The sequence below is a fragment of the Pseudorca crassidens genome, chromosome 10 (genome assembly GCF_039906515.1).
Source record: "Pseudorca crassidens isolate mPseCra1 chromosome 10, mPseCra1.hap1, whole genome shotgun sequence".
NCBI lineage: Eukaryota > Metazoa > Chordata > Mammalia > Artiodactyla > Delphinidae > Pseudorca > Pseudorca crassidens.
Genome location: NC_090305.1, coordinates 68,627,780 through 68,655,197, shown reverse-complemented (window position 1 = coordinate 68,655,197; position 27,418 = coordinate 68,627,780). Strand labels below are relative to the sequence as shown.

Below are 27,418 nucleotides of genomic sequence, written 5' to 3'. Positions count from 1 at the left end.
CCCTTCCCAGGTCCAGTGTAGCCGTGGCCAGCAAAGCCAAGGTAGGAGACCACAGAACAGGCTCACTTAATCCAAATGCCCAGAGTTGGGGCAGTATCCAGGGGCAGGGGCAGCCCACCTTGGGTGGTGTCCTACGGTCCTGCAGGCTACCTGACTCCACAGGGAGGCGAGTGGAGGGAATCTGAGCCTCCCTGCAGAAGAAGCACCTATTACCCCAGCCTCCTCTGTCCCCAGCACGTGGCTATACCTGTGTACATGTGTGTGAATCTAAAGAAGCCCTGGTCCCCTCAGGATTCCTTGGCAGACTCATCATGCATCCTCAAAGGTCAGGGGGGATGTTAAGCGTACCGTTTTGTTTTTTTTTTTGGGCCTCACCGCTGCGCAGCATGTGGGATCTTAGTTCCCCGACTAGGGATCGAACCCGCACCCCCTGCACTGGAAGTGCAGAGTCTTAACTACTGGACCACCAGGGAAATCCCTCCCTTTTTTTTTTGTCTTTAATTTTTTTTCATCTTTAATGTTAAGCATACCTCTGCTTCCTACACCAGTTGCTTATGTTTCCTTCCTAGCAAAGTGTCTACAGCATCACCCTCCATGTTCCTCTAGCACTTTTATCACACAACACACTATAATTACATGTGAAAACATCTTCCCCAACCTCACTGGCTGGGAACCCCTGGACGGTAGGGACTGGGAGGACATAACAGATTATCAGTCAAATGAAAAAAATGACTACTCTCTGGATAATTCTTTCATTCATTCACCCAAGAAATGCTTATGGAGAATTTGCTCTGTGCAAAGGGAAAATGACACATACAATTAATATCTAAATGCTTATTTAAGGTTAAGACATTGATGGTAACAGAATTAGAGCAGGAAGAGGAGACATGACCACACATGGGCCCAGGACACAACACCTTCCCCACCAAATCAGGGCTAGCTACCGACAGTGGCATAACCAGAATGGAATATCCAACATGGGAAAAATGATCCCACGTCCTTTCTGTGAGATTCATTCAGTTTTTTGCCTCTGTCACCTTCCCCAGTAACCCAACGTTTATGTAACAGAGGTGAAAGTCACTGATAAGACATTTAATTCTTCTAAAATGTACCTCTAGAGGCTTTCACTTTTTCACAGTCCCCTGGGCAAGGTAAGGAAGCACAGGCAAGAAGGAAAAAAAAGTATTTCTCTCCTGATGCCACCTCTAATCAAAAGGTGCCCAAGGGACTTCCCTGGTGGTGCAGTGGTTAAGAATCCTCGTGCCAATGCAGGGGACACGGGTTCGATCCCTGGTCTGGGAAGAACCCACATGCCGCGGAGCAACTAAGCCTGAGGGCCAAAACTACTGAGCCCGCATGCCACAACTACTGAAGCCCGCACTCTCTAGGGTCCGTGTGCCACAACTACTGAGCCCACGTGCTGCAACTACTGAAGCCCACGCGCCTAGTGCCCATGCTCTGCAACAAGAGAAGCCACTGCAGTGAGAAGCCCACGCCCCGCAACGAAGAGTAGCCCCCGCTCACCGCAACTAGAGAAAGCCCACACGCAGCAACAAAGACCCAATGCAGCCGATAAAAAAAAAAAAAAAAGGTGCCCAGTATTTGTGAATACAGCCACATATGCTCTATGATTGCCGGCCAAGTGTGGACCAAGGGTGACTGGGGAGGGCCAACTCCAGGTAGGTTTAGAGCAAGCCATAGTACCAGCCAAGGCAAGAACTTTATGATTTGGAATCAAATAAAACTTAAAGTTCACACACCCAGACATTACAAACCCTCAATTAGATAGATCATCACAGTCCAAGATCGTAGTATGTAACCAATCAGCCAGACCTGTCGCCTCCAGCTCTCTTCCTGCTTTCCTTCCTGTTGTGCTCCAAGCTCCCTTGGCAACAGGTGAGTTGTTCAGTTCTGGGGTTTGGTTGCAGGGCCAAGAGAGGGGCCTACTAGGCCCATACCTCTCCCTAGGGGAAATGGCCCAACAGAGATCACAGTCCTGGGGCCAGGGTGTCTCCTGAGTTGAATCACTCAACTCCTTTCCTCCCAAATCCGCGGGTCACTCTCACAACACCAGGAACACACAGGCAGATGTTCATTGTTTCTAGTTCTCAGTTTTTAACATATAATCAAACTCACTAAGAAAGTTTTAAAACTGGAAATAATGGCGATCTGATTATGAAGTTTCACATTATTCCTTGCATTTTAACTACTGGCACTTGATAATTTTAATATAAATTTTTAGGGACTACCCATAATTAGTGTACTATTTTTACAGCTATTTAATAGCACTGAAGAGATCCAGGCTTAAAAAGATTTTCCAAAGTTTTCATTTTTATAATTAGGTTTTGTCCCTCTTTCTAGTGGTGCTGACAACCTGTCCTACTTCCTTAAGACTCTGACCCATGCCATAAATGGTATAGGAGAAACTGCTAAAAAAAGAAGAGGCAAGCAGACATTGTAATGTAGGTTCTGAAGTCATGTCAGTAACCCAACTTTCTTCTTCCATAAATAGGACTAAAGGCAGTGTTTCTCATTTGATAACATTTTTAACAATTTCAAAGAACTTTCACAGGAGGGCACTTGGGGTGTCAGGGTTGGCTCCCCAGATGTAGAATTATCACGTGATGGTAACTCTTATCTACAGGGGATTAACTGCTATGTGGTTATTCAAGGCAGTTTTAATTCCAAATTACTTTCCCCTGCTATCTACCCAACTGCCAAAAGGCCTCTGTTACCAGATGGTGTGTGATAGATGTCCTAGGAGTGCAAATTAATTTCAATTAGCCAAAACCCAACATAAAAATAGTAAATCTGTTCAAATGACCTACCACAGCTTCACCAGGCCAGCTCTCTCTTCCACCCCCAACACTGAACATGGCTCATCTGTTTCTCCTCTCCTGCCTCATAGGCACCTTTCCAAAGGTTCCTAGTAGGTCTCTGGGCTGCACCACTGTAGGCATAAAGCACCCTCAGCTATTTCTCTCTGCTCTTCAACCTCCTACAATATCGGTGCGTCATTTAAGGCAGGACATATGGTCCCTCCGGCCTCCCTTCTAGCTTTAGCTCTCAGGTCCTTTCAGTCTGTGCCCAGCTCAACTGGCCTAATCTTCACTCTTTAATCCTTTCTTGCTTGCTCCAGAAATTCTCTTTGACGCCTCTAGTCTCCTCTCCTTTAACATGCACCGTCATTTCTATGCTTTCTTCAAGATCACACTTGGGACTTCCCTGGTGGCGCAGTGGTTAAGAATCAGCCTGCCAATGCAGGGTACATGGGTTCGAGCCCTGGTCCGGGAAGATCCCACATGCCGCAGAGCAACTAAGTCCGTGGGCCACAGCTACTGAGCCTGTGTGCCACAACTACTGAAGCTCACGTGGCTAGAGCCTGTGCTCTGCAACAAGAGAAGCCACCGCAATGAGAAGCCCGTGCACCTCAACGAAGAGTAGCCCCCGCTCTCCGCAACTAGAGAATGCCTGCACACAGCAATGAAGACCCAACGTAGACCAAAAAAAAAAAAAAAAAGAAATCACACTCAAAAGGTACTTAAGTCAAAGGCTCCCTTTCACAGCTCTGGGTCTAGTCTTTGGTTCATAGCCTGTAACGGTGCTTATCACGCACTTCTTGGCACTGGGGCTATTTGTGGAAGATCCCCTCTCCTCTATTAGATCGTATAAAGGCAGGTACTGGGTCTTATTTTTCTCTGAGGGTGGGAACTGGTAGACTCACCTAAGCCAGCTGCCTGGTCTCCTCCTTGCTCTGGGTGTACTTCCCCCTCCAGGAGGAGGGCTGTGTTTTTTGTATGCAAGGTCGAGTGGGAAACATACGGTGTTGAGGACACTATATCTTGCTGTAGCAACAAATCAGCAGCCTGGACATCTAATGTGGAGAATACACCTAGTCCTCTCCTCCCACCCCCGTTGCTATGGCCCCTCTGTGGCTGCCTGCCTCCCTGACAAAGTAAGCAGCTAGCTCAGTGGAGGGCTTGTGGAATTCAGCCTGGGCCAGGTGATTCTGGCGTCCAGACGGACACTATTGCTAATGACTAGGCCACACCGTCGAGTCCCGGTCCCAAAGCGCTGGTGCACCTGGCACTCTCCAAAATCTCTGTAGGGTCTCCCGTACAGGGACCTGGAGCCCACGTTTGGGCAGCTAAAGACTTGCCTAAGGTCTCTGCTGAAAGTGGACTGGCTGGAGTGAAAACAAGAAAATCTAGTTCCAGGGCTTCTCGCACCTGGCGCTGCGTTTATTTAAGACCAGGATAACACCGCTGGCCGGAAGGGGGTGCCGGAAGGGTCGTGGGGCCTGCGGTCTGACTCCTTGAGATCACCGGGTTGGACAGGGAAAGGGGTGCCGGACGGCCACCAGGCGGCGAGACCTGCCAGGCGGAGGAAGCGCCGACTTCATCTCCGCACGGCCTCCCTTCCGGCCCCCCTCCCGGCTCCACCGCGCACTGGCGGGAGAAGGGCGGCGCGTCGTGGGTGTTGGAAAGACAGAGGCTGGCAGGCGCAGCGGGCCGCGGCGAAGGGAGGGGCTTGGGCGCGCGCACATACGCGTGTGCGTGCGTGCGTGCGTGCGTGGGCGCGGACCATAGCACGCTGTGCGCGAGGCGGATGTCCGGGCCGGTAGGGCCGGAGACACGGACGAGATGGCGGAAGGCGGGGGCTGTTGTGAGCGACCGGATGCGGAGACCCAGAAATCCGAGCTCGGGGCCTTAATGAGGACCACGCTCCAACGAGGGGCGCAGTGGTGAGCGCTGGGCCCGCCTTTCCGCCCCACAGGGTCAGGGGCCGGCGCTCGGACGCTCAGGTCCGGCCCCTCTTTCCCGGCTTGGGCAGGGGCCAGGCGGGGGCGATGTTAGTGACCCTGAGAGAGTGGCTTGAACCCCGCCCCTCCCTCTAGGGGAGGGAGCCCTAGATTACCTCTGGGAAAGCGTGGGTGGAGCTGAGGGTTGTCCCGGTCCATTCGGAGCCCCACGGGGCGGATCCGGCGGAGGCTAGGGCTACGGGATGGACAGAAGCGGAATGCTCACGGGGATCTTCAGGTTGAGGAGAGGTCTTTACCTTTGAGGACTCGCTTTGTGACTTTGGGCGAAGGCGTCCACACCTCACAGACCCTGATTCCTTACTATTAAAACCAGGGTAGCGATATTTGGCGCCCCTGCCTTCAGTTGGTTGAGGCGTAGATCCGAAGTAGATACTTGTAAACTGCCGAACGGACGTCAAGGTCAGAGGCTGAGCAAATGTCTGAGAGCCGCAGGTTATTTTGGTAGCAGATGTCAAAAATAATTGTGGCGGCAGCATTTCAGAGTGGGAGAGGCAGGTAGCCTAGAGCCTAACTAAAAAGAGGATTAAAAGACCAGGATTTAGAAGAGCAAGTCTGAGTCAGGAAGTTTTTCTTAATAAATTGTCTAGTAGAAGGGACAGGACTTCCACCAGTGAAGAGATTCCTGGGTGGTATTATTGTGTGGGAGCAGAAAACTGGGGCTTGTCTTTGCATTGAATATGATTGATCAACCCTCTTTAGGAAACTATGGTAGTGGTCATAATGCCCCTTATAGTGAAAGAGGAATTGAGCAGGAAAGAGAAGCATTGAGATTAGGAAGAATTCAGTCTTTACAGTGTTCTTGAGCTAGCCAGGCTGTGAAAGGCAGGGCAGGCAGAAGTACTTTTAGATGATATCCTGAGTAGTGGTGGCACATGAAAAATACTCAGCAGAAGCAGAGAAGTTTCACGTAGACTAAAATCACACATTAAAAGTGTTTGGAGGGGAAAGAGCATTTTAGAGATTTGGATATACTTATGGATCCTTGTGGCCTTGGGGAAGCTGCCTGATCTCTGAAGTGTGTTGGTTGTAAAATTTGAAGGACTCACCAATATAATTGTTGTGCTTTGTTCCCCTACAGAGGTTTTCCCCATCTTCTGTCTTAATTGTAAAACAGCATGGTGATACTTCTAAAATATAACCAGATCAACTTAATGCTTTTTTGACAAGATAAACACACCAAGACAATATTATATGTATATATGTATGTGTATATATGTGTACATGTATGTGTGTGTGTGTATATATACACACACACACACACACACATATGTACACACGCAAACACATTTTTTGATATCTTGTTTGGTCTTCAGAGGAAAACTGAAGTGTGTGATGTTATTACCTCATTTTTAGAAAGAAAATTGTTTTACTGCTCTTCATATCAAGCAAAGCACTGTATCCAAACTGTCTGCCTGGACAAGGACCTCTACAAAGATCATTATGAAATTAATGACATGGTCATTAGCAAACAAGATTTTCCCCATAGAAAGAATTTCTTTAAACAAGCATTTTGAAGCCAGTCATTTCCTTCCTTTCATTTATGGATTCTTTCAACAATCATTTCACTTAATGGATGCCTGCCTTGGGCCAGGCTCACTGTGCCATGCAGGGCCTGGTCCTGCTCCTGCTCTTCAAAGTGTGTTTTTCAGTGGGGGTTGCTTGCTCCCCAAGTGGAAGGACCATACAAAAATTGAGGGAGCAGCTGCAGGAACCTAAAAGCTCAGCTTGCCTGGTATGGTAAATTTTTGTCTGTCTCTAGGTATCTTATTGACAGCCGGTGGTTCAAGCAGTGGAAGAAGTATGTGGGCTTCGACAGCTGGGATATGTACAGTGTGGGTGAACATAATCTGTTTCCTGGCCCGATAGATAACTCCGGACTCTTTTCAGGTGCAGTATCCTGTTGCTTATCTAACTGAAATGTCCACCTGGGTAGTGGCCTGAGGTCATGTTTATCTGTAACATGGATATCTTGAACCTGACTTTGCTACTGTGAGGGGATAGAAACAAGTGTCCTTGACTTTTGTCTATAGCAGAAGTCTATGCAGACCCTCATGGAGAAGTTAAGCTGCTTTTTTTCCCTAAATTAACTACTCTTGGTAAGAGTGTGCCTCTAGCATTTTAAATTTCTGTCTGCCTGTCTCTTTCTCTTTTTTTCAAATTAGTTCTGCTAGAGATTTCAGATTTTAGATTAGTGTATCGAATGGAAAGAAATAGGATATCTTTTTTTTTTTTTTTGCGGTACGCGGGCCTCTCACTGTTACGGCCTCTCCCGTTGCGGAGCACAGGCTCCGGACCCGCAGGCTCAGCGGCCATGGCTCACAGGCCCAGCTGCTCTGCGGCATGTGGGATCTTCCCGGACCGGGGCACGAACCCATGTCCCCTGCATCGGCAGGCGGACTCTCAACCACTGCGCCACCAGGGAAGCCCTAGGATATCATTTTGAAACGGCATCTGGAATCTGAAATTTGGGAACCAGAATTTTCTGTATTACCTTTGCAGTGAAGTAAATTGTAGACCTGTCAACATTCATCAAGCATTCCTGTGATGGCCGTGCTTGTCATAGAAGTAGTATAAGGGGAGGTGGAAGGTTAGTAGAGTTATGATCACAGTCAGCTCCCAATGGAAGAAGTGACTGAAAAAGTGATGTATGACAAACCTGAGCTTGGCTTGCACCTTTAGATGCACAGAAATGGCAATTGGCCTTTCTTAGGCTTTGTTCTGCCTGGCTTTAGACTCCCTTGCAACCACGACAGAGGTGATCTGTTGCCTGGGCCCACAATCAGGGCAGAAGGAAGGCAGACAGTGCATGAGGCTTTTGAGGCTTGATTCAAGTACATAACACTACCTGAGTGTTTTTAAAAATGATCAGTGCTTCAGCATGTACCTTGTTTTAGGGGAGGTCTGAATGACAGTAATGTCATAGGCTTTGTTTATTGATGTAAGTCAGATGGTGGCAGTATACCATGAAGTTACCCCAAAGGATCATTGCATTGTGTTTGCATTTTGTCCTTTTCCCTCTTTTTTTTTTTGAAAAGGAGAATTCTTAAGGCTTTTAATAGTATTGGTGATGAGAATGCTAGAGCTGGAGGGACCCTCTGAAGTAATTTTGCCTGACCTTCAGCTAAGGACAAGCATTCCTTCTGTGGTCTTCCAATTTGATGTCACCTGGCTTAGGCTCAAAACATTTGTTGTGTGCTTGGGAAGTGAGAAGTACATTCTGTTCAGACCCTGGAACATTGACAGTGTGGGAATGGTCTATCTCTGGCCAGTGAGGGCCACCCTCTTAGTTCTTGGGCTCTCCAGTCACCTGCCAGTCCCAGTCTGGCTGCCTTCCGCCTAGGGTCATGGGAATGACCTAGAAGGGGCTCTTGAACTTGTAGGAAGGAGGGGGAAGGGCAACTTGCTAATGTTGTCTGCAGAGCACCCCTCTCTTGTTTCCATTTGTGTCCCTGCTGTATATCTGGAGTCCCAATGCTTAGACCAAACTGTGCTCTCCTTTTTTGCCTTTATTTGCCTCTGTTGGAGAAATTTGCAGAGTCCAAATCCTTTTTGTAAAACTCATGTGTGATTTTTAGCATGCTGCCCTTGGACTGATCCAGTTTTAAGTGAAAATAGTGAACTGCATTGAAAATTCCAGTTAAGTTCCTGTGTTTGCCCTATAGTGTCATAAGAATGACATTTTGAGAAAATTGTCACTGAGCCCCAGAGGAGAAAGCCTTGTAAGAATTGATGTACTTGGGGTTGATGATGCTAAAAGCTCTCGGTTCCTTTCCCACATTTAAAGGTTTCTGGCTGCTGCGTGGCCAGATCTGCATAGTGCTTAGTGTTAGAAATGAAGGTGTATGTCTCCAAGTAAGACAAGTGAATAACCTTTATGAGTTTTAATTTGCAAATCAGAGAAAACCTTGGAGTTTAGGTGTCAGTTTTTTTCAGAAGCTCTTGTTTCAAGTAGACTGATAAGTACTAGCCCTGTGCCATCCTTCTGTTGCTAAATAGAAAAGGGGTGGTCGGTCAGTATTAATCATGCCAGAGCTGCTGTGGAATGTGGTTGGCTCATCAGTGAGAAGGAGCCACTTTTTTTTTTTCTTTTAAATTATGGTAAAATACACATAAAATTTACCATCTGCATATTTTTAAGTGTTCAATAGTGTAAAGTATGTTCACATTGTTGCACAACCCATCTCCAGAACTTTTTTATCTCACAAAACTGAAACTCCATACTCATTAAATAGTATTTCCAATCTCCTTTCCCCCCAAGCCCCTGGCAACCACCATTCTACTTTCTGTCTCTTGAGTCTGACTATTCTAGGTACCTAATGTAAGTGGAATCATACAGTGTTTGTTTTTCTGTGACTGGCTTATTTCATTTAGCATAAAGTCCACAAGGTTTATCCATGTTAACGGCATGTCAGAATTTCTTTTTTTTAAAGGCTGAATGATATCCCACTGTGTGTATATACCACATTTTGTTTTTCCGTTCATCCTTCTCACCTTGGTATTCCTGTTCTCCAAGCCTGTTTAGTTCCTTTCCTTTTTCCTTGGAAATGGAAAAGGCAGAGATGGATCAGATCTGAAACTCACCCTGAGGAAGGGCAGAAGACCTCATGGGGTAGGGTGTAAACTGGTGGGAGAGGTGATAGGAAGCCCTGGTCACCTTGTGCATGCCATTTTTGGTTTTTTGTTTTGTTTTGTTGTTTTTTTGTTTGTTTTTGTTTTTAACATTGTCTGCCTTGAATTACAGATGAGTTGCACCATTGTGGGTACTTTTTACTTCCCTGGCTTCATGGCTTCATTTGTCTGGAGAACAGTGGCTTCCACTACTGCGGTAGTGGGTGTAGATGGGCACAGGCTTATTAGCAGGGAGGCTTCCTTGATGGGAGATGATTAGTCTTCCCTTGATCCAGTCCCTTGGTCCTCCATTGAGAGAGTATGTTTCAGACCATGGATGTCTTTTTCTGACTCACAGTCATGTTGCCTCCGTGTGGGGTGTAAGATGGATGCTTAACATGTTAAAGGTGTTCTCCCTCCACATGGCCGATGTCCAGCTGAGTTTTCACTTGGAGTGTTGAAAACTAAGAATGCTAAATGACTCTTGGTAAAATATATTTAACTTCAATGATTTGTTTCTTTGCTTTCTTAGTAAATCTTTCAAAGGAAGATGATATCTGACCTTAATGCAGTTTCACTAAGCAGAATATTACATTAAATATTCATAGTAAACAATTTTAATTGTGGAATCTGGAAGCACTTTGAAAGTGTAAATTGGAGTTTTTCTCTTTTCTCTTTCCTTCTCCCTCCAACTATGGAAGAAATACAAGTTCCTCATAAAATGTTCAGAAAGCATGCCTAAAGACTCCAGGTCTGGGGCTTCCCTGGTGGCGCAGTGGTTGAGAGTCCACCTGCCGATGCAGGGGCCGCGGGTTTGTGCCCTGGTCCGGGAGGATCCCACATGCCGGGAGCGGCTGGGCCCGTGAGCCACGGGCGCTGAGCCTGCGCGTCCGGAGCCTGTGCTCCGCAATGGGAGAGGCCACAACAGTGAGAGGCCCGCGTACCACCAAAAAAAAAAAAAAAAAAAAGACTCCAGGTCTGCTCTGTGTTATGGCCAGTGACAGAATTTTGGAATTTTGTACTTCTTCCTATAAATGCTTTTCATGTTTCTGAAAAGTACATAAGAATCATGTAAAACAAACATTTCTGGGGAGAAAAGCAGTGAGCTATGTGCTGTTTTCCTTTTTCAGATCCTGAGAGTCAGACCTTGAAAGAACATTTAATTGATGAATTGGACTATGTATTGGTCCCAGCTGAGGCCTGGAATAAGTTACTAAACTGGTATGGCTGTGTAGAAGGCCAGCAGCCCATTGTCAGAAAAGTGAGTACATGAATTGTTACACCTGCTGGTCAGTGTCTGTGAGTGCTCCCTGACACTGACTAGTGTTGGTTTCCTGGGGTACTGGCCATACGTAAGAAGTTGAATGGAGGCCTCCAGACATCACAGCTGCCCAGTGGCTTGGGATATGTCCAGCGGTGCAGTGAGAGCGCATTCTGGAAGGTTCTGTGAGAGAAAGTTCACTTGGGGTCATATGGATATACAGTAATGTACTGCTTCTTGTTTAACTTAACCTTTCTGATATTGCTTTTCCCCCTGTGCTTTTTTGTTTGTTTGGTGTTTTTGTTTATTTTTGGCTGTGTTGGGTCTTCATTGCTGCATGTGGGCTTTTCTCTAGTTGCGGTGAGTGGGGGCTGCTCTTTGTTGAGGTGCGTGGGCTTCTCATTGTAGTGGCTTCTCTGGTTGTGGAACACATGCTCTAGGCGTGTGGGCTTCAGTAGTTGTGGCTCGCGGGCTCAGTAGTTGTGGTGTACAGGCTTAGTTGCTCTGCGGCATGTGGGATCTTCCTGGACCAGGGATCGAACCTGTGTCCCCTGCATTGACAGGCAGATTCTTAACCACTGCCCCACCCGCAAAGTCCCTCCCCCTGTGCTTAAGAATCTCTGGTCACACTGTTGAGTACCTCGGAAAACAGGTGTTTTATATCCAAGAGAACAGTCTCTTGGAAGGCAGGCCCTGGGAGAGAAACCCAGATTCTTAGCCTCTCTGGTAGACAGGACTGGTGAGAATACCACCAGCCTGATTCCCACAGTTGTTTGCTTATCCCACTGGAGGGGGACATCACAGGAGTCCATATGACTGCTGATACGTAGGCACTGGGTAAATTTCTTACTCTGCCTGGTGTTTAGTTTCCCTTCTTAGCAGAGTAGGAAAAGGCTGCAGTCCTGAGGCCAAGCTTCTAAGAGTTGCTCTTCAGGGCCAGAACTACCTTCTTTCTCCACCTTGAAACCTGGGACTCCAAGAGGGGTTAGGTATCAAATGGTTAGGGGCATGCCAGCCTCCCACAGATGTCGGCACCTGCCCACAGTCCTGCCATGTGGCGAGCGTGCTGCCAAGGGCTTTAACTGTATTCTCTAGGCCTCTTAATTCCACAGACCCTGCAGGGGAAGCATCATGATACCCACTAAGAGATGAACAATGACTTTCCTGTTGTGCACAGTTGTTGCCAGCTCTGGTTCCATCCAGATGCTCTTGGTTGGTCCTAATGAGTGGAAGTAAGGTTTTTAAACTAGGACAGATGCCAGTGGCTTTAAAAATCTGTACTTCTGATCCCCCTATCACTTAAGGAAACTGATTATCATGTGGATTGTGCCTTTTGCCACTGATGAGACATGTTGCTTCCAAGACTGCCCTGGTGTGGAACCACTGCTCCTTCACCCGTGCCTCTTGTTTACAGGTTGTAGAGCATGGCCTGTTTGTCAAGCACTGCAAGGTGGAGGTGTATTTGCTGGAATTGAAGCTTTGTGAGAACAGTGACCCCACCAATGTGCTGAGTTGCCATTTCAGCAAGTCAGACACCATCGGTGAGTAGCTGGGCTGGAGTTCCAGGTATCCAGTGAGAGTGCAGGGCATTGTGGCTAATGAGAGGGAAGCTGGGGCACCCTCTTCAGACTTGTTACCCAAATAATCTCGGGTTGTGGTTACCAGTCCTGACCTGGGAGCCTGCTCCCCAGGGCATTCTTGTGGACAGCTAAGCCTGGGAATCATATTGTATAAAACACTGGGCATGGTATCTGCCCACTTAACATATGGTAAGAAGGGTGAAGAAATGCAGATTCAGAGAGATTAATGTCACTTATTCAGAAATCTCAGTGAGAAAACGGCAGAGCTAGCATTTGAAACCAAATCTATCTTACCTCCAAAGGTAAGTTTTCTGACTTTTCCATGTTGCTTCTGTGCTAAAAATGGGGACCCACATCATTAAAGAATGGGAAGCATAGGGACAATTTTTGGTTGTATGAGTGTAAGAGGATGCCATGGAAGATGTTTGCCTTAGGAGTCACCAAGGGGCTAAGGTCGGTCAGAAGTTTTGATCCAGAGCATCCAGTGACCATCTGAAAAGGACGGAGGATGAGCATTAGCTTGCCATGGCTGTTGCTGGTCTTGCTTCTGGAGAAAGCCCTGAGTGATGTTTCTGCCTGTCCCCAGCAACCATTGAGAAGGAAATGCGGAAGTTGTTCAACATCCCTGTGGACCGTGAGACACGGCTGTGGAACAAATACATGAGCAACACCTACGAGCAGTTGAGCAAGCTAGACAACACTGTGCAGGATGCTGGGCTGTACCAGGGTCAGGTAGGAGGGCCCAAGCCATGCCCCAGCAGACAGCTCTGCCCAGGGTGTGTGGACAGGTATCTTTTGGTTCTGAGCATGTCAACAGTGAGATGGTTTGCACATTCCTAATATGGTTTCCCCTTTCACTCAGGTGCTAGTAATTGAGCCACAAAACGAAGATGGCACGTGGCCAAGGCAGACCCTGCAGTCAAAGTAAGTGGACTTTTTCTCCCTGCAGCTGGGCACATGGGTGTAAGGGAGACACTATTTCCTAAGGCAGTTACTTGTACTAAGAAAATAAAATTCTAGTCTCTATGATAGAGCCAGCCTGGGAGGCTGCAACGGCAGTGGCGGCTGTGACTGGGCTGGTTTAGATGAAGATGAAGATGCCCATGTCTGGGAGGATAATTGGGATGATGACAATGTAGAGGATGACTTCTCCAATCAGTTACGAGCTGAACTAGAGAAACTTGCTTATAAGATGGAGACACCATAGCATCCAGAAGTGCTGAAGCAACCTAAACTTGAACTGTTTACTAAATTCTAGAGCAGAGAACCCAGGGTGGGACACTTAAAAAATGTTTATTTCATTACCTCCTTGGATTTATTTTTGTTTTTGTAACACAAAAAAGTAAATGTTTTGATCTAAGAAAAAAAGAAAAAATTCTAAATCAGATGAAAACATTTTCAATTATGTATCCAGAGTCTATAATCCTGGCTTTTGGTAAGCAGCATGCTGGGCAGCCATCTCAGGGGAAGCTGTCAGGTGTGTGAACAAGGCAGTGAGCCTCTGCTTGTTGAGAATGAAAGGAGAAGAGAAGAGGCCAGGATCTGGGCCAGGATCTGCTCTGCCAAGAGGTGGCTTTGTCTCTGTCAAGGGCATTTATTTTCTCCACCTATAGTTAGAGGCTTTGATGGAAGAGAAGAGGGCTCAGGCATGGGGTCTTGCATGACTTAAAGGTAATAGTTTGATCCCATCCCACTCCTTACCCAGGGGCCTGTTTCTCATTGTTGTCCTCGTCATTCGCTGCGGGAATTACTCTGCTCCTTAACTGGGGCTCCAGGCACCTCTGTCTCAGGAGATGTTCATGTGTGGTGTGAAGTTAATGCATGTTCTGAGAAGGGGACAGAAGTGTTGAATTTTTCTTATGGTATAAGATGGGGGAATCGTGTCTGTGTTCCAGTAGTTAATGGGGACAGTGTTGGTCTTTGCTTTCTTCCCTCAGTCAGGCCCTGGACCGTGACTGTTTTGTAGTAATGGGCTCTTAGCTCTTTTGAAAATTATGAAAGCTCTGAGCTCTCTCTCAAGAAACATGCAGGAAGACGCAACATTTTGCCAATAATCTCAAGGGTTTTACAGACACCCTGAAACCTAGCCGTGGACTTCAGTTTAAGAAACTCTGGTCACCAGTTCTTGAGAAGATGACAAAATAGCTGTGGTAGGCAGAATAATGATCATGTCCCTCCCCAGAGTCCATGTCCTAATCCCCAGAACCTGTAAATATGTTAGGTTACATGGCAGAAGGGACTTTGCTGATGTGATTAAGGATCTTGAGATGGGGAGATTATCCTAGATTATCTGGGTAGGCCCAGTATAATCATGAGGGTCCTTAAAAATGAAAGAGGGAGACAGGAGAGTCAGATGTGAGGGCAGAAGCAGAGTCAGAGTGGTGAAGTGTGAGAAAGACTCAACTGGCCATGAGCCAGGGAAGGTGGGCAGCCTCTAGAAGTCCCTAGAGCCCCCACCAAGGAACACAGCTCAGCCCACACCTTGATTTAGCTCAGTGAGAAGAATTTTGGACTTTGGACCTCCAAAACCGTAAGATAATAACTTTGTGTTGTTTAAGCCACTAAGTTTGTGGTAATTTGTTACAGTAGCCATAGGAAACAAATATACTAGCCCAGCCTGCTGACTCCCTTCTTGGAATGGAAATGCCACAGAACCAAGAGAAAATAACATAAAAACTGCGACAACCCCCTTGGGAGAAGGTGCTTGGATTCTAGTCTGTGAGGTAGGGTTGACAGCTTGGAGTGGAAGAGCCTGTGTGTACTGGCCAAGGGAGACTGTTTTCAGTTGTGCCTTTTTCTCTTCCTACTGATGCTTTTCCCCATCCCTTCCACACCCTCAGGCCTAAGAGATTCCAGTGAAGGGAAACAGCTTTTGGAAAAGAGGAGTGCCTCATTGAAATGCCCTGAAGGCTTGAGTCTCCTGGTAGAGGGTGTCCAATGGTGAATGAGCTCAGAGCAGAAGTCCTAAGTCACATTCGCCTCCCTACTCCCTCAGTAGTGCCGGACACTCTTCTAGATGCCAAGGATACAGCAATAAACAAAACAAAGTTTCTATCCTCAAGGAGCAGAAAATAGATAAATTAAAAAAATACATGTCTGAAGATTTACAAGTACTGTGGGAAAAAATCAGGGAAGAAAATAAGCAAGTGCTAAGGCTTTGGGCATATTTAAACAGGCCGATGGGGAGACCCCACTGAGGTACCATTTGAACATGGTCATGAAGGACGCGAGGGAATCAGTAGTGAGTGTGGTGTGGAGAACAGCTTTGTGAGGCAGAGGTGACAGCAGATGGAGAAGTCCTGAGGCAGAGCAGGCCTGGTTGAAGGCCAGCAGGAGTTTGTTATGGCTGGTGCTTGGAGGGATGACAGGAGGGCTGAGGGGATAAGGCCCAAGAGATGCTGCGGCGGTTGGCCTGTGATCCTTGTGAGACTCTAGCTTCCATCTTTGCCTTTGTGAGGTGGGGAGCTCATTTGAGGGGTATGGTGAGTGAGGAGCGGGGTGATCTCACCTGGTGAATGGCTCACAGGGAGCCACAACGAGAAGCTGACAAGTATAGTCAGAATTAAAGGAAAGTGACAAATTGACATGTTGTGCTAGTTGGAGCAGAATTCATATTCCCAGCTGCTTAGGAGGACGGAAGAAGCATAATGGAAATCCTAAAGAGAAAGAGCAAATGGGTACATGAAAGAGGAACAAGGAGATACCTACGTGGAAACAGAGAATTCAGGGGCTGGGTTGAGTAGCAGAATGGATGTAGCTCAAGACTTGAGTGTAGAAGTCGGAAGGTCAGGTTGAAGAATTCTAGGGGATAAGGAGGTGGAAGATAATAGAAGAAAAGTGCTGTGGAGGATGGGAGTAGAAATGTCAGTGTCCAGATAATAGGAATCTCAGAAGCAGAGAGGAAATGACGGACAGGGGAAGAAAATGTTAGAAGAAATAATGACCAAGAGTTTCTCAGAAATCATGAAAGAGGGTACATCTTTTTTTTTTTTTTGCGATATGCGGGCCTCTCACTGTTGTGGCCTCTCCCGTTGTGGAGCACAGGCTCCGGACGCGCAGGCTCAGCGGCCATGGCTCACGGGCCTAGCTGCTCCGCGGCATGTGGGATCTTCCCGGACCGGGGCACGAACCCGTGTCCCCTGCATCGGCAGGCGGACTCTCAACCACTGTGCCACCAGGGAAGCCCGAGGATGCTTCTTAAATGTAAAGAATGCTAAACATGACAGAAAAAACAAAGCCCACACCAAGACACGTTAGATTGAAATTTAACAACAAAGATGTAGGGAAAATGTCAAATCTGTTTGAAAGAGAAAGTCACAGTGAGAAGCAGATTAATATCAAACTTCCCAACAGCCACAATGGACCTAGGAGATACTTTTTCAGTATCAAAGTAAGAAAACTTTAAATATTTATTTAGCCTGTGCCAGGTCTTAGTTGTGACACATGGGATCTTTATTATTTATTTGTTTATTTAAATTTATTTATTTATTTTTGGCTGTGTTGGGTCTTCATTGCTGCATGCTAGTTGCGGCGACTGGAGGCTACTCTTCTTTGCTGTGTGCGGGCTTCTCACTGCAGTGGCCTCTAGTTGCAGAGGACGGGCTCTAGGGTGCGCTGGGTCCAGTAGTTGTGGCGCACGGGCTCAGTTGCTCCGCGGCATGTGGGATCTTCCTGGACCAGGGCTCAAACCCATATCTCCTGCATTGGCAGGTGGATTCTTAACCAGTGTGCCACCAGGGAAGCCCAAACACATAGGATCTTTAGTTGCAGCACGTGGCTCTTAGTTGTGGCACGCCGGCTCTTAGTTGCGGCACGTGTGCGGGATCTAGTTCCCCAGCCAGGGATCAGACCCGGGCCCCCTGCATTGGGAGTGTGGAGTCTTACTCACTGGACCACCAAGGAAGTCCCAAAGGAAGATAACTTTAAAACTAGAATTTTTTTTTTTTTTTTTTTGCGGTACTCAGGCCTCTCACTGTTGTGGCCTCTCCTGTTGCAGAGCACAGGCTCTGGACGCGCAGGCTCAGCGGCCATGGCTCACGGGCCCAGCCGCTCCGTGGCATGTGGGATCTTCCCGGACCGGGGCACGAACCCGTGTCCCCTGCATTGGCAGGTAGACTCTCAACCACTGCGCCACCAGGGAAGCCCAAAAACTAGAATTTTAAAACCTACTAAACTGTTATCTGAATGTAAAGATAATTTTCTCTGGCATAGATGACTTTAGAAAGTTTTCTACACAGAGCTCCTCTTTGAAAACCTCTTGGGGGAAGTAGTGTTAACGTCCAGGAGCAGGCAGTAAAATCCAGAAGGTGCAAAGGGAGAGTATGCAACTAGTGAAGTGTTCTGTTGACCAGAAATGCAAGGACTTTATGACTTTGGAGTAAGCAAAGAATTTTTACACAAGACCCAGCACCACAAACCATAGAGGAGGACATGGATAGAGTGGATAACTTTTTTTTTCTTAAGGTTTTTGTTTTTTTTAAATAAGTTTATTTATTTTTATTTTTGGATGCATTGGGTCTTCGTTGCTGTGTGCGGGCTTCTCTCTAGTGGTGAGCGGGGACTGCTCTTCGTTGTGGTGCGCAGGCTTCTCATTGCAGTGGCTTCTCTTGTTGCGGAGCAAGGGCTCTAGGCGCGAGGGCTATAGTAGTTGTGGCACGTGGGCTCTAGAGCGCAGGCTCAGTAGTTGTGGCTCACGGGCTTAGTTGCTCTGCGGCATGTGGGATCTTCCTGGACCAGGGCTCCGACCTGTGTACCCTGCATAGGCAGGTGGATTCTCAACCACTGCGCCACCAGGGAAGCCTGAGTGGATGACTTTTAAATTCAGGACTGTTCTAAAAGAGTGAAAAGGCAAGCCACAGAGTGAGAAAGCTATTTGCAATACGTATGTCTGACAGATTGTTTATATCCAGAATTTCAAAGAAACCCCTTAATGTCAGTAAGAAAAAGTCAGACACCCCTTCTAGAAAAAAGGGCGAGAAAACCTATAACAGTCACTTTAAGAAAGAGGCTACCGGACTTCCCTGGTGGCACAGTGGTTAAGAATCTGCCAGTCAATGCAGGGGACACGGGTTTGAGCCCTGGTCCGGGAAGATCCCACATGCTGCAGAGCAGCTGAGCCTGTGCGCCACAACTACTGAGCCTGCACTCTAGAGCGGCAAGCCACAACTACTGAGCCCTCATGCCATAACTACTGAAGCCTGTGCACCTAGAGCCCATGTTATGCAAAAATAGAAGCCACCGCAATGAGAAGGCTGCACACTGCAACAAATGGTAGCCCCCACTCTCCGCAACTAGAGAAAGCCCACGTGCAGCAACGAAGACCGAACACAGCCAAAAATAAATAAATTAAAAATAGAAAAGAGGCTACCTTGTGGCTAGCGACCATATGGAGAGGTGCTCAACCTCAGCAGTCATCCAGAAATGGCAAATTAAAACCATAATGCAGTGCTTCTGCACATCCCCCAGAATGGTTACATGAAAAAGACAGGTAGTGTCAAGTGTTGTAGAGGTGTTGGAACTTGCTGATGGGGCATATAAACTGGTATAGTGACTTTAGAAGGTTTAGCAACAAGTACTAAATGACGAATTGTGTACATATTCTACAACCCAGCAATCCACTCTTAGGCATACAGAAATATATCTCACATTCACTTAAAGATACATTCAGAGATGTTCATGACAGCACAGCTTGTCATAGTCACAAACTGGAGCTAACCTAAATGTCCACCAAAAATAGAATGGATAGATAAATTGTGGTGTATGCATGCAATAGAATTCTCTCCAGCCACAGCAACATTGAGTCTCATAAACCATGTGAATGAGAAGCCAGACACAAAACGTGGCATACTGTTTGAGTCCCTTGATATAAAGCTTAAGAACCCGCAAAACTGATCTATGGGTGTCAAGGTCATGATGGAGGTTAGCATAGAGAAAAATAATGACTGCAGGGAGCATGAGGAAGACACCTGGGGGGTGGTGCTGTCCTGTTTTTTGGTCTGAGGGTACTGGTTATATAGGGGTATTCGCTTGGTGAGAATGTCTTGATTTTTTTTTTGGCTGTGCCATGCCTCTTTTGGGATTTTAGTTCCCCAGCCAGGGATTGAACCCAGGCCATGGCTATGAAATCTCCAAGTGCTAACCACTGGACCACCAGGGAATTCCCAGGAATGTCTTGATTTTTGTACTTTCATAATGTATATATTTCTCTATGTAATATACTTCAATAAAAAGTTTTAAAAAAGTTTAGTAATAGTAAGAAGAAAGGTTTAAGAAAGCAGCCTTTATCAGTAACAATCCAGAAGTAAATACTGGGTAATCCCAACATGGAAGACAGTTGAGGAGACAGGAAGCAGTAAAGAGAGATGAGAATGTCCTGAACTACTTTTGCAGGGAAATGTAGTTAATAAGTTGAAGTAATTATGATGGGGAAAAATAAAAACAGTTATAGATCCTAGTAAGTTAGTGGAGTAACTACCAGAAATACAAAAGTAGAATTTACATCTTTTATATAATATGTTGTATTGATTAGGAAAGCTCTGGTAGCAATGAAGAAAGACCTGAAAGTTAGCATGTCGAGCAATGTAGATGGTTATATCTTTCCAAAAAGAATTTCTGAGGTGGGCAGTTCAATGCTGCTATTATTAGAAATCCAGCTGTTTTGTCATGTTGCTCTACTGTGCGTGGCTTCAACTTTAAAGGTGGTCAACTCAGGGTCCATGATGACTGCTGGAGATGGACCAATCATATCTGCATTCAAGTAGCTGAGGAGGAATTGGGAAGAAGGACATGCCCCTTCCTTTTTTTTTTTTTTTTTTTTTTTTTTTTTTGCGGTACACGGGCCTCTCACTGCCGTGGCCTCTCCCGTTGCGGAGCACAGGCTCCGGACGCACAGGCTCAGCGGCCATGGCTCACAGGCCCAGCCGCTCCGCGGCATGTGGTATCTTCCCGGACCAGGGCTCGAACCTGTGTCCCTTGCATTGGCAGGTGGATTCTTAACCACTGCGCCACCAGGGAAGCCCATGGGTATGTCTTTTTAAATTGTGGCTTTCTCTGGGTATTTGCCCAGTAGTGGAATTGCTGGGTCATATGGTAATTCTATTTTTAGTTTTTTAAAGAACCTCCATACTGTTCTCCTTAGCGGCTGTATCAATTTACATTCCCACCAACAGAGCAAGAGGGTTCCCTTTTCTCCACACTCTCTCCAGCATTTGTTGTTTGTAGATTTTCTGATGATGCCCATTCTGACTTGTGTGAGGTGATACCTCATTGTGGTTTTGACTTGCATTTCTCTAATAATTAGTGATGTTGAGCAGCTTTTCATGAGCTTCTTGGCCATCTATAAGTCTTCTTTGGAGAAATGTCTATTTAGATCTTCTGCCCATTTTTGGATTGGCTTGTTTGTTTTTTTAATGTTGAGCTGCATGAACTGTTATATATTTTGGAGAGTAATCCTTTGTCGGTTGATTCATTTGCAAATATTTTCTCCCATTCTGAGGGTTGTCTTTTCATCTTGTTTGTAGTTTCCTTTGCTTTGCAAAAGCTTTTAAGTTTCATTAGGTCCCATTTGTTTATTTTTGTTTTTATTTCCGTTACTCTAGGACATGGATCAAAAAAAGATCTTGCTGTGATTTATGTCAAAGAATGTTCTTCCTATGTTTTCCTCTAAGAGTTTTATAGTGTCCGGTCTTACATCTAGGTCTCTAATCCATTTTGAGTTTATTTTTGTGTATGGTGTTAGGGAGTGTTCAATTTCATTCTTTTACATGTAGCTGTCCAGTTTTCCCAGCACCACTTATTGAAGAGACTGTCTTTTCTCCATTGTATATCCTTGCCTCCTTTGTCATAGATTAGTTGACCATAGGTGCGTGGGTTTATCTCTGGGCTTTCTATGCTGTTCCATTGATCTATATTTCTGTTTTTGTGCCAGTACCATATTGTCTTGATTACTGTAGCTTTGTAGTATCGTCTGAAGTCAGGAAGTCTGATCCTTCAGCTCCATTTTTTTTCCCTCAAGACTGCTTTGGCTATTTGGGATCTTTTGTGTCTCCATACAAATTTTAATATTTTTTGTTCTAGTTCTGTAAAAAATGCCACTGGTAATTTGATAGGGATCACATTGAATCTGTAGATTGCTTTGGGTAATATAATCATTTTCACAACATTGATTCTTCCAGTCCAAGAATATGGTATATCTCTCCATCTGTTTGTGTCATCTTTGACTTCTTTCATCAGTGTCTTCTAGTTTTCTGAGTACAGGTCTTTTACCTCCTTAGGTAGGTTTATTTCTAGGTATTTTATTCTTTTTGTTGCAGTGGTGAATGGGATTGTTTCCTTAATTTCTCCTTATGATCTTTCGTTATTAGTGTATAGGAATGCAAGAGATTTCTGTGCATTAATTTTGTATCCTGAAACTTTACCAAATTCATTGATTAGCTCTAGTATTTTTCTGGTGGCATCTTTAGGATTTTCTGTGTATAGTATCATGTCATCTGCAAACAGTGAGAGTTTTACTTCTTCTTTTCCAGTTTGTATTCCTTTTATTTCTTTTTCTTCTCTGATTGCTGTGGCTAGGACTTCCAAAACTATGTTGAATAATACTGGCGAGCGTGGACATCCTTGTCTTGTTCCTGATCTTAGAGGAAATGCTTTCAGTTTTTTCACCATTGAGAATGATGTTTGCTGTGGGTTTGTTGTATATGGCCTTTATGATGTTGAGGTAGGTTCCCTCTGCGCCCACTTTCTGGAGAGTTTTTTATCATAAATTGTTGTTGAATTTTGTCAAAATCTTTTTCTGCATCTGTTGAGATGATTATATGGTTTTTATTCTTCAATTTGTTAATATGGTGTATCACATTGATTGATTTGTGTATACTGAAGAATCCTTGCATCCCTGGGATAAATCCCACTTGATCATGGTGTATGATCCTTTTTTTTTTTGTTTTTTGCGGTACACGGGCCTCTCACTGTTGTGGCCTCTCCCGTTGTGGAGCACAGGCTCCAGACACGCAGGCTCAACGGCCATGGCTTACAGGCCTAGCCGCTCCATGGCATGTGGGATCTTCCCGGACCGGGGCACGAACCCATGTCCCCTGCATTGGCAGGCGGACTCTCAACCACTGTGCCACCAGGGAAGCCCTATGATCCTTTTAATGTGTTGTTGGATTCTGTTTGCTAATGTTTTGTTGAGGATTTTTGCATCTATATTCATCAGTGATACTGGTCTGTAATTTTCCTTTTTTTGTAGTATCTTTGTCTGGTTTTGGTATCAGGGTGATGGTGACCTCATAGAATGGGTTTGAGAGTGTTCCTTCCTCTGCAATTTTTTAGAAGTTTGAAAAGGATGGGTGTTAGCTCTTCTTTAAATGTTTGATAGAATTCACCTGTGAAGCCATCTGGTCCTGGACTTTTGTTTGTTGGAAGATTGTTAATCACAGTTTCAATTTCGTTACTTGTGATTGGTCTGTTCATATTTTCTATTTCTTCCTGGTTCAGTCTTGGAAGGTTATACCTTTCTAAGAATTTGTCCATTTCTTTCAGGTTGTCCATTTTATTGGCATGGAGTAGCTTGTAGTAGTCTCTTAGGATGCTTTGTATTTCTGCGGTGTCTGTTGTAACTTCTCCTTTTTCATTTCTAATTTTATTGATTTGAGTCCTCTCCCTCTTTTTCTTAATGAGTCTGGCTAAAGGTTTATCAGTTTTGTTTATCTTCTCAAAGAACCAGCTTTTAGTTTTATTGATCTTTGCTATTGTTTTCTTTGTTTCTATTTCATTTATTTCTGCTCTGATCTTTATGATTTCTTTCCTTCTACTAACTTTGGGTTTTGTTTGTTCTTCTTTCTCTAGTTCCTTTAGGTGTAAGTTTAGATTGTTTATTTTGGGATTTTTCTTGTTTCTTGAGGTAGGCTTGTATTGCTATGAACTTCCCTCTTAGAACTGCTTTTGCTGCATCCCATAGGTTTTGGATCATAGTGTTTTCATTGTCATTTGTCTTTAGGTATTTTTTTATTTCCTTTTTGATTTCTTCAGTGATCTCTTGGTTATTTAGTAATGTATTGTTTAGCCTCCATGTCTTTGTGTTTTTTATGTTTTTATCCCTGTAATTTGTTTCTAAGCTCATAGCGGTGTGGTCAGAAAAGATGCTTGATATGATTTGAGTTTTCTTAAATTTACCAAGGCTTGATTTGTGACCCAGTATATGATTTATCCTGGAGAATGTTCTGTGCGCACTTGAGAAGAAAGTGTAGGACTTCCCTGGTGGCGCAGTGGTTAAGAATCTGCCTGCCAATGCAGAGAACACTGGTTTGAGCTCTGGTCTGGGAAGATCCCACATGCTGCAGAGCAACTAAACCAGTGTACCACAGCTATTGAGCCTGTGCTCTAGAGCTTACGAGGCAGAGCTACTGAGCCCATGTGCCACAACTAATGAACATGCGCACCTGGAGCCCATACTCCGCAACAAGAGAAGCCCCCACAATGAGAAGCCGCCGCTCACTGCAACTAGAGAAAGACCATGCAGAGCAATAAAGAACCCAACACAGCTAAAAATAACTAAATAACTAAATAACTAAATAAATTTATTTATTAAAAAAAAACGAAAGCCTTAAAGAAATTAAAAAAAAAAGTGTAATCTGCTGGTTTTGGATGGAATATCCTATAAATATCAATTAAATGTATCTGGTCTGTTGTGTCATTTAAAGCTTGTGTTTCCTTATTAATTTTATGTGTGGATGATCTGTTCATTGGTGTAAGTGAGGTGTTAAAGTCCCCCACTATTATTGTGTTACTGTTGATTTCATCTTTCATAGCTGTTAGCAGTTGCCTTATGTATTGAAGTGCTCCTATGTTGGGTGCATATATATTTATAATTGTTATATCTTCTTCTTGGATTGATCCCTTGATCATTATGTAGTGTTCTTCCTTGGCTCTTGTAACATTCTTTATTTTAAAGTCTATTTTATCTGATATGAGTATTGCTGCTCCAGCTCTCTTTTGATTTACATTTGCATGGAATATCTTTTTCCATCCCCTCGCTTTCAGTCTTTATGTGTCCCTAGGTCTGAAGTGGGTCTCTTGCAGACAGCATATATATGGGTCTTGTTTTTGTATCCATTCAGCAAGCCTGTGTCTTTTGGTTGTAGCATTTAATCCATTCACATTTAAGGTAATTATTGATATATATGTTCCTATTACCATTTTCTTTCTTATTTAAAAAAAATGGTATTTTATTTATTTATTTAATTTATTTTTGGCTACTTTGGGTCTTCGTCGCGGCGCATGGGCTTTCTCTAGTTGCGGCAAGCGGGGACTACTCTTCGTTGCAAAGCATGGGCTCTAGGTGTGCGGGCTCAGTAGTTGTGGTTTGTGGGCTCAGTAGTTGTGTTTTGTGGGCTCAGTAGTTGTGGCTCACGGGCTCTGTAGTTGTGGCTCATGGGCTCAGTAGTTGTGGCTTGCGGGTTCTAGAGCACAGGCTCAGTAGTTGTGGCACACGGGCCCAGGTGCTCCACAGCATGTGGGATCTTCCCGGACCAGGGCTCAAACCCGTGTCCCCTGCATTGGCAGGCGGATTCTTAACCACTGTGCCACCAGGGAAGCCCCTTACCATTTTCTTAATTGTTATGGGCTTATTTTTGTAGGTCCTTTTCTTCTCTTATGTTTCCCACTTAGAGAAATTCCTTTAGCATTTGTTGTAGAGCTGGTTTGGTGGTGCTGAATTCTCTTAGCTTTTGCTTGTCTGTAAAGCTTTTGATTTCTCTGTCGAATCTGAATGAGATCCTTGCCGGGTAGAGTAATCGGTTGTAGGTTCTTCCCTTTCATCACTTTAAATATATCATGCCATTCCCTTCTGGCTTGTAGAGTTTCTGCTGAGAAATCAGCTGTTAACCTTATGGGAGTTCCCTTGTATGTTATTTGTCATTTTTCCCTTGTTGCTTTCAGTAATTTTTCTTTAATTTTTGTCAATTTGATTACTATGTGTCTTGGCGTGTTTCTCCTTGGGTTTATCCTGCCTGGGACTCTCTGCGCTTCCTGGACTTGGGTGGCTGTTTCCTTTCCCATGTTAGGGAAGTTTTAGACTATAATCTCTTAAAATATTTTCTCTGGTCCTTTCTCTTTCTCTTCTCCTTCCTGGATCCCTATAATGCGAATGTTGTTGCATTTAATGTTGTCCTAGAGGTCTCTTAGGCTGTCTTCATTTCTTTTCATTCTTTTTTCTTTATTCTGTTCTGTGGCAGTGAATTCCACCATTCTGTCTTCCAGGTCACTTATCCGTTCTTCTGCCTTAGTTATTCTGCTGTTGATTCCTTCTAGTGTATTTTTCATTTCAGTTATTGTAATGTTCATCTCTGTTCGTTTGTTCATTAATCCTTTTAGATCTTTCTTAAACATTTCTTGCATCTTCTCGATCTTTGCCTCCGTTCTTTTTCCAAGGTTCTGGATCATCTTCACTATCATTATTCTGAATTCTTTTTCTGGAAAGTTGCCTAGCTCCACTTCATTTAGTTGTTTTTCTACGGTTTTATCTTGTTCCTTCATCTGGTACAGAGTCCTCTGGCTTTTCATTTTGTCTATCTGTGAATGTGGTTTTCCTTCTGTGCTACAACAAAGACCCAACACAGCCAAAAATAAAAGCAAATAAATCAAAAAATTAAAAATAAAATAAAAAAGGGAAACTCAGGTGGAAGGCAAGAAGGGAAAAAACAACTGAAAAATATGGTTATTAGAAAACAAGGGAGATTGAATTAAGTCCAGCTATAACAGTAATTAGAATAACTATAGATGGGTTCAACTCGTTAAAAAGACAAGCTCTCTTGGGCTTCCCTGGTGGCGCAGTGGTTGAGAGTCCGCCTCCTGATGCAGGGGACACGGGTTCGTGCCCCGGTCCAGGAAGATCCCACATGCCGCGGAGCGGCTGGGCCCGTGAGCCATGGCCGCTGAGCCTGCACGTCTGGAGCCTGTGCTCCGCAACGGGAGAAGGGAGAGGCCTGTGTACCGCAGAAAAAAAAAAAAAGACAAGCTCTCAAATCAGACTTTTTTTTTTGTAAACCAGACCTGTTCAGTAGTACGTTGTCTGTCAGAGACGACACAGGATAAAATTGAGGGAATGGGAAGGTACATCAAGTGAGTATGTCATCCAGGGAAAGACAATGATTGGCTTAATCCTTTTTTTTTTAACCCACTTTTAGAATCAATTTTACATATATGCTGACAGGAGAACAGCATAGTGAAATTGTTTTCATTCAGCTCCTTTATTCACTAGTGAGAGCCACCTGGTAAACTCTGAGCATTTTCAGATGTTTTTTTCCTTCCTGTGAATTGCTCCAACCTCTGTGTTAGTGCTTCCAAGGTTCTGTATCGATCTGGCCCCATGTTTTCTGTTTCTCGAACTCTTTTATTTTATAACTTTATTTATTTAATTTTGGCTTCGTTGGGTCTTCGTTGTTGCACACGGGCTTTCTCTAGTTGTGGTGAGTGGGGGCTACTCTTTGTTGCAGTGCAGGGGCTACTCTTTGTTGTGGTGCACCGGCTTCACATTGCGGTGGCTTCCCTTGTTGTGGAGCACGGGCATGTGGGCTTCAGTAGTTGTGGCACGCGAGCTCTAGAGCTCAGGCTCAGTATTTGTGGCGCACGGGCTTAGTTGCTCCATGGCATGTGAGATCTTCCTGGACCAGGGCTCGAACCCACGTCCCCTGCATTGGCATGCAGATTCTCAACCACTGAGCCACCAGGGAAGCCCCTCTCTAAAACTTTAATTCTCTCTAACTTTACTTGCCTGATGTCTATAAGGCCCAGTTAGCTCTGCACCACAGTCCCCTTTAAAGACTGCTTGCCCAGAGCTGGAAGAAGCCAGTGTTTCTGAAATAGAGATTTGAGTTGCATGCATATGAGGGTTAACACTGTTGGTGGAGGGGGAGATCACAGCTTAGGATGTTGTGAAAGCAGTGAGGATTCTGGCCAAGAGTTGATTGTTGTCTTAATGATAATGCCAGATGCTGGCCTCTGAATACCTGAGGTCAGAGGGTGGGCTTAAGGAGTGGACTCATCCTCAGAGTGGCATTTGGCCTGGAGAACATCTGAGAGGCAAGCAGAGAGCAATGGAGCAAGGAGGGCAGGCATGAATATGTTACAGAGCCTCAGCCATAGGTCAGGGCA

General features: G+C 45.0%; 1 protein-coding gene across 10 annotated transcripts in view; it reads left to right on the top strand.

Annotated features, from left to right (window-relative positions):
- Window positions 1-4,578: 4,578 nt before the first annotated feature.
- Window positions 4,579-27,418, top strand: part of USP4 (ubiquitin specific peptidase 4) — a 48,370-nt gene continuing 25,530 nt past the window's right edge. For 3 of the 10 annotated variants that reach the window (XM_067754388.1, XM_067754387.1, XM_067754396.1), the window contains exons 1-6: window positions 4,581-4,744; window positions 6,582-6,709; window positions 10,561-10,691; window positions 12,106-12,232; window positions 12,858-13,003; window positions 13,134-13,195. In XM_067754388.1, the coding sequence (XP_067610489.1) occupies window positions 4,644-4,744; window positions 6,582-6,709; window positions 10,561-10,691; window positions 12,106-12,232; window positions 12,858-13,003; window positions 13,134-13,195 (695 nt within the window). In that variant the 5' untranslated portion in view covers window positions 4,581-4,643. Of the gene's footprint in view, window positions 4,805-6,581; window positions 6,710-10,560; window positions 10,692-12,105; window positions 12,233-12,857; window positions 13,048-13,133; window positions 13,196-27,418 lie in introns of those variants that run through there. The other 7 variants (XM_067754394.1, XM_067754395.1, XM_067754390.1 and 4 more) reach the window with 6 other exon arrangements.